The 6,464-nt window shown below is 42.5% G+C and overlaps 2 protein-coding genes across 4 annotated transcripts; both read left to right on the forward strand.

Annotated features, from left to right (window-relative positions):
• The first annotated feature begins 1,528 nt into the window (after nucleotides 1-1,528).
• LOC147425079 (dynamin-2A-like) lies at nucleotides 1,529-3,999 on the forward strand. Of its 3 annotated transcripts, XM_086500226.1 has the most exons (7): nucleotides 1,529-1,876; nucleotides 2,010-2,295; nucleotides 2,346-2,363; nucleotides 2,492-2,542; nucleotides 2,634-2,663; nucleotides 2,727-2,757; nucleotides 3,858-3,910. In XM_086500226.1, exons 2-7 carry the CDS (start codon nucleotides 2,158-2,160, stop codon nucleotides 3,908-3,910), a joined length of 321 nt encoding a protein of 106 aa, XP_086356352.1. In that variant the 5' UTR covers nucleotides 1,529-1,876; nucleotides 2,010-2,157. The 3 variants fall into 3 exon arrangements, with proteins under 3 accessions (XP_086356352.1, XP_086356349.1, XP_086356350.1); XM_086500224.1 differs by lacking the exon at nucleotides 2,492-2,542 and having other exon boundaries at nucleotides 1,588-1,876; nucleotides 2,010-2,080; nucleotides 2,172-2,363; nucleotides 2,634-2,757; nucleotides 3,858-3,999; XM_086500223.1 differs by lacking the exon at nucleotides 2,492-2,542 and having other exon boundaries at nucleotides 1,587-1,876; nucleotides 2,010-2,363; nucleotides 2,634-2,757; nucleotides 3,858-3,999.
• A 647-nt stretch (nucleotides 4,000-4,646) lies between these two features.
• LOC147425080 (uncharacterized) lies at nucleotides 4,647-5,480 on the forward strand. Its single transcript, XM_086500222.1, has one exon. It carries the CDS (start codon nucleotides 4,647-4,649, stop codon nucleotides 5,211-5,213), a length of 567 nt encoding a protein of 188 aa, XP_086356348.1. The 3' UTR covers nucleotides 5,214-5,480.
• The last annotated feature ends 984 nt before the right edge of the window (nucleotides 5,481-6,464 follow it).

Genomic DNA, 6,464 nt, shown 5'->3' on the forward strand with positions numbered 1-6,464 from the left:
CGTCTCTCTCTCTCTCTCTCTCTCTCTCTCTCTCTCCTCTCTCTCTCTCTCTCGCGGCTCTAGCCTCAGAGTGATGCAAGGGGAAAGCTACACCTAGCTCTCTCTCGCCTTCTCTCACACATCATGCAATAGTGATGGTTACTCTCCCCTCGGAGCTAAGACGCCTTCTCACGCAGCTTGTATTAGGTGGAGGAAGCAAGCGGTGTGGGCAATAGACAGGCATGCGGGCAAGGTCACGAGAGGTGAGAAAGATGCAGGAGGAGGGCAGGGAGGTTAGCGAGAAAGATCCCAGTAGGGTTGGCGAGCAATTGTAGAAAGTTTTTTTTCTTTTCCAGAGATAGTAGGAACTTTGAAATTACAACACACACACCCAACCCTCGTAGGTGAAGGCACACCAACCCGTAAGGTGGGATCATCCCGGCAAGAAGGCAGCCATCCATCATATGGGAACAGCCCCTACGGGCTTAGAACATGTCTTCCAGCTTGCCAAGGAGGGTTTGAACGCACAACCTTAGGCACATAGGCTATGACCCTAATAACATACTACTACTCGCTCTCTCTCCAAAACTAGAATTCTTTTGAAGATTCCTTAGAATCTTCCCCTCTCCCCTCACCTTAGACTGTCACCAACCCCATGTGCTCATCCTCCCACTCTCTGCGCCCTCCGTTTGTCTGCGATCACCTCTGTGTGTGTGTGTTTGTGCACGCTCGTCGCACTCAGCCCATCGCTTCTTTGAGCCGGTCTCTCTCTCTCTCTCTCTCTCTCTCTCTCTCTCTTTGTCGCCCACTACTCCACCCCCCTCGCCACTCCTTGGTAGCGCAGTGTATCAATGATATCAGACCTCTTATTTATACACAAACTGAGTTTGTTATTGATGCAAAGATGCTTGAAGCTTCTCGTTCCCCCATTGTGCCGCCACTTTTTTGAGACCCACCTAGTCATTATCCGAGGACTGAGGACTCCAACCCTCACAGCGCGCTCCTAGGAATGGAAGACGCTTTCAACATCTCTCTTTATTCTCAAGATTAAAAAAAATAGCACCTAGGCCTACTCGAGAGGGGGAAGGGGGAGGGGAGATTCTTGAGGGGTTCACTATGTATAAAACTACCATATCACATGAGTTCAAAACATGTTTGTAAAACCCCTTATATCACGTGAGTTCAAAACATGTTTGTAAAACCCCTTATATCACGTGAGTTCAAAACATGTTTGTAAAACCCCTTCTATGTGAGGGGGAAGGGGGAGGGGAGATTCTTGGGGGGTTCACTATGTATAAAACTACCATATCACGTGAGTTCAAAACATGTTTGTAAAACCCCTTATATGTGAATTTTGTTAAGAATATAATGTACTCTTTTCTTTTAAAATCTATAAGTTTTTTTCAAATTTGAAAAAATAATATCCTTATGTATATATATTTCTGTAAATTTCAAAAACTTTAAATACCCTTCTGTTGAACTCACGTGATAGGTTACATTTTTATTGGGTGACCTCCGCGGGGGGAGATTTGCAAGAAAGTCGTTCTCTTTAGAAAAGACCCCACCTCTCTCACAGTTGATTGCCCCCGATCTCTCTCTTGCTCTGAGGCATCTCTCCATCTTCACAATCCCAGAGAGGTACCCATCCTTTTCTTTTGTTGGCCTGCTCTACCGGATCTTGTGAGCCTCTTTCACCTTCTTCCACGTTGTCGACGGGAGATATTTCCTAAGAAAGTCCTTTTCTTTAGAAAGGACCCATGCCTCTCTCACAGTTGAAGAAGCTCCATCCCTTTACCTCCTTGCTCCCGATCTCTTTCTTGTTGTGAGGCATCTCTCCATCTTCACGACCGCAGACATGTACCCGTCCTTTTCTTTCGTTGGCCTGCTACCGGATCTTGTGAGCCTCTTTCACCTTCTTCCACGTCATCGGCGGTTCTTTGACCTCATTTTTGAGGACGTCTTCTGACTAGTGATTGCTACTAATCCGATTGTTGCTCATCTTTATGATTCTCTTCTTCTGTTGTCTTCAGGCACGGAGCATCAGGTACCTTAGTCGGTGCCAGTCACTTCTCATTTGAGATCACCTTCAAGGACACGACAGGTGTGCTAGGACGATGTCTTTTGAGAAGATTTTCATTCCTTGCACTATTCAGCACATCCCGAGCTTGCTAATACAAAATGGGATCCTACAGTCTCAACTTGCTGATCGTCATGGAGAATCTTACTCAGTTAGCTAAGTCGATGTGGCAAGAAGCAGCAATGTTATCAGAAAAAGATCCTGATGACTCCTCACAACCGAGTTCTGGATTTCTTAGCGTGGTGGCTTTGGGCAATGTTATGAGTTCTCAAACTATTTTTTATCTCAGTTGCTGCTTAAGGGGATGGTATATTAGTCTTGTGATCATCCTTTAGCTTGATCTGAGTGAATCATTCACAATGTTCTTCGAGATGCTACCTCCTATTTTTAATGCCATAATTGTAAATTGTTTTCCTTCTCAATATTCCTTGATAGGGTGATGGGACGTCTGTTGTCTTGAGTAGCTTAACAAGTCATCCTGTCTTGGTATGTGCCATATAGTGCAAACGGTGGATCGATGAAGCTTAAATCTGGTCCATCACATCCTAAGTCAAGCACTTGTTCTCTGATTTTGCAGCCCACTACTGGAGAAAGTGTTGCAACTAGGGTGCCTATTGTTGTTGATATGGAGCGCGATGAAGGGATGGACAGTGAGCAATTGGCTCTATAGATTGAGAATAACTCTCAACAAGTGTCTGCAAGTAAGTTTCCTATTTCTCACTCAAGTAATGGCTTCATGATCTTTGCACAGACAATGTTTTTAGTGGTTGAGGATCTAAATCATAAAGGCAGTCTATACTTAGCATAGTGACCTATATATATCATCCATGCACTCCCCACCCAAGCACACTGGCATACACATTACATTTATCCCAAATGGTCTTATTGCACTTTGTCCTTGTGTCTACTTTTCTTCCATCTTTGATAACCTAAGACAAACAAACTCTTCGATGAAGTAACTGCCATTCCTTATGTATAATAGTTGAAAAAATTCTTAGCTTGTTGGCAAGCTGGATCGGTTCTAATTGGCCAAGGAACAAGCTTAATGCTTGCTAGCTGGATGCCATCCATGCTCTTGGTCCATTTTTCAAAGTGTAACCCAAGTATTGTCGTATGCGTGCTACTATGTAGTATACAAATGTATCCTGCTCTATATACGACAGCATTGAAATCTGCAACTTTGGACAAGTGATCTTTCACGTTTACAAGGCATTAAGATGGTGAATTTTGATTGAAAAAGAGTACACGGTGAAGAAGCAAATGAGGAATAACGTACATAGATGTTATTTTTGGGACTTAACCCTCCCTAGATGCGGACAATAGCTCAATACGTTGGCCTAACAACAACTTCTCCTTATTTGGTTCTGTGGTTTTTTTGGTTGAGTACAATGGGATCTATACGTACTATACACAGCCTACAAAAACGATAAAATTTGTACTTGAATTTGTTCAGCCATATATGTATATATTCCTGTCATGAAAATTAAATTCTCTTCAAAGTATTTTCCAACATACGTTTGGCCAAATTAGCCTGGGGAATGTTGTTCAAAGTGTTTTTTCAAGTATGCGTACGCGCTCTAGGTGCACCGTTTTTTTTCTAGAGTTTTTATGCTTTTGTATGTAGTTAATGTCTGTAAAATGTTGTTCTATGCATTTCCTCTTGGAAATTTTGTGTGTCAACCATCATAAAGTATCTCTTCTTCTTTTATCTATGTGTCTTTTGATTCTGTGTTTTATGTGAGTTTCTTAGCTCTTCCTATAGTTTAGAAGTTTGATCATGGCAACTTGTGTTTCACAACAGGAGGATGGGAAATCATGCCAGGGATACAGAATTGGATGTGTTTGATGTCATAGATGCGGTTGACCCCCAAGCTGATAATGACCAGTGTTGGTTGAGGAGGCTCACCTCACCTAAGGCTTACATTGAGGCATGTATCGGATCAGATGGGGATGAGGAAAAGGTCTGATTGGACAGATCTGTGCCATCAACATCAAGCTATATTCATTTTAGTAAGGTGTACAAAATAGGATTTTCAAACAGAAGCAGGATGGTCAATATGCCTCAGAATTATCTCCCGACAAAGGATATCCCATCTGCCATGTTGAAGGCCAATCCCAAAATTCTAGAGTTAGCTCTTTACAGCGCACACACCTAAAGACAACTTTCATGGATTCAACGGGAAGAGTGAAATTTAGGTTTTGCTGTATCCTCTCGCATTGGCGTAACTGCCAAACATTGTGTGCGTAAGGATCACATGGCTCTCCAAAAAGTTCATGGATGTGGAGGCTATTATGTCAAGACCAGTTCTTTTGACGGTATAGAAGGTTGGAAGGCTAGTTTGCTTGCAACATCCGGATTGGTCTTTAATGCAAGACAGTGAGGGACTATTTGTTGGATAAGCCGATGTTGTTTTCCTTGCCCTTACCAACCAACAAACATTTGCAACTTTTCTTTTGCCATGATCACCTACCTTTGCAAGTACAAAGGATGAAGAAAAAGTTGTTATGATATCATATCCTTGTGTGCACAATTTTTTGAAGAAGAGGCTGAAGATCACCTCATTACCGAGGCGCACATGGATACTGCTACATGGACTTTATACCAACCAGCAATGGAGAGAATTATCTCAGAGTTAGTACATCAGAAAGTAACTACTTTGCAGATTATAGAGGATATTATCAAGACAAATGCCACCATGATGAGTGGAATTCTCACTCATGTCAAAAGATTCTCTATGATGGCTTATTGGACCTATTTGGGTCATTCAGCAGTGGTTCTATGGTATGTTCTGTTGGGAAGATTCATGCAAAGACAACTGTAGAGATGGGGATTACGTGCTCGGCATTAAGAGGCAGCTCGGGGGTTGCAGTGCTCCCTCTGTACATGGGCGGTTATTTTTGGGGGCTGTTCTTCGGTGGTGGCCATCGGCATGATCCCAATATTGCAACAACAACAGATAGTAATAAGTTTGTATCATTGTACATGAACAATGTATTGGATACACTACCACATCCTCTGTCAAGTTTTTGGCAGGATAGAGATCTGGATGCATTCTTACATTGGCTCGGGATTCACCTCAAAGACATTCCAAGAAAATCCCCTTGGAGCAGAAGGTTGATCCGAACCTATTATCGTCTCAACCTTGAGCCTAGATAACTCTGTACTGAGATGAATCTCTAAATTTGCAGGACCAATCATACACTAGAGTAGTGAGCTAGATGCACTTTTCTAACTTGGTGCTGAGATGACTGTCTAAAGTTGCAGGACTAACCATACACTACAGTAGTGAGCTGATGTACTTTTCTAACTGGTTACAACTTTGTATATTTTTAATGTGGTTCTCTTTATTCTTCCCTAAGGAAAAAGAAAAAATCCCTTTACTGGATTTTAAATAGGAAAAAGTTCAATTTTAAGTTTTTGGCTCATATGAGGTCAGAGAGCAGTAATGCTCATGGGGCAAGTACATGTGCATGCGTGAGCTCTGTGTGTGTGTGTGTGTGAGAGAGAGAGAGAGAGAGAGATGAAACGTTATATTTACGTCTTCAAAAGGCCAAAATGACCTATGAGACCAAAAGTTACAACTGGTGAATCTGATACAATGTCCCAGTACAAAGAACTGGAAAAAGCTGAATATTACTGAAATAGGGTAGGGGTGATGTGAGAGCTGATACAAATGAGTGGTACAAATCAACATCAGTAGATGGATAAGGCTCAAAGGAGGTCCCTCATCGGCTGTTGGCAAATCCTATTAACATCCTCCATAGTGAGGACTCTGACTGGGCGTCTTGCATGTTGAGCTAGAATGATTCGGATCCTCTGTTGCAGCCTCCGTTGATGGGCTGGGGCTCCTCGTGGTCATGGGCGCCTAGATCTGCCTAGCTTAGTTGCTCGATCAATTAGCATACCTCTCACGTGTGTAGGATCTCAAAACTGTTGTGATGATTGCACCTTTGGCTGTCCACTAGCTGATGTAAAGAAATCTGTGATTTTCCTCTGAGAGTGGATCTCTCTTGATGTTCTCAGCAAGATCTCTCTATGTCTGCACAGCTCAAGTAGAAACAATTCAAGACACCTTTGATCCTCATATATTGCATGACTCTAGAAAAGGGTCCAAAGCCCTCTCTGAACAGACAATGGAAACGACGTCATATCTCATAGTATGTCGGGCAGTGAGACATGTAGTGTAGCTCTGTCTCTAGCTCTATATGACATAATTGACATGTCCTAGCCTCTATTGGTACTGCTTGAAATATGCCCGTCTCTACATGAAGCTGATGTGTAGATGTGCATAATTGACCAATAGCACACTGTATCCCATGAGATAAATGTGTATCCATGTATCTGGGTCTCGTCACAAAGCCATCCTCTGTAAGTTGGAGAAGATGCTCTCTATAGAAGGTCATCTTT

This window comes from Adiantum capillus-veneris, chromosome 25 (genome assembly GCF_014529385.1).
Source record: "Adiantum capillus-veneris isolate H3 chromosome 25, ASM1452938v2, whole genome shotgun sequence".
NCBI classification, from domain to species: Eukaryota; Viridiplantae; Streptophyta; class Polypodiopsida; order Polypodiales; family Pteridaceae; genus Adiantum; species Adiantum capillus-veneris.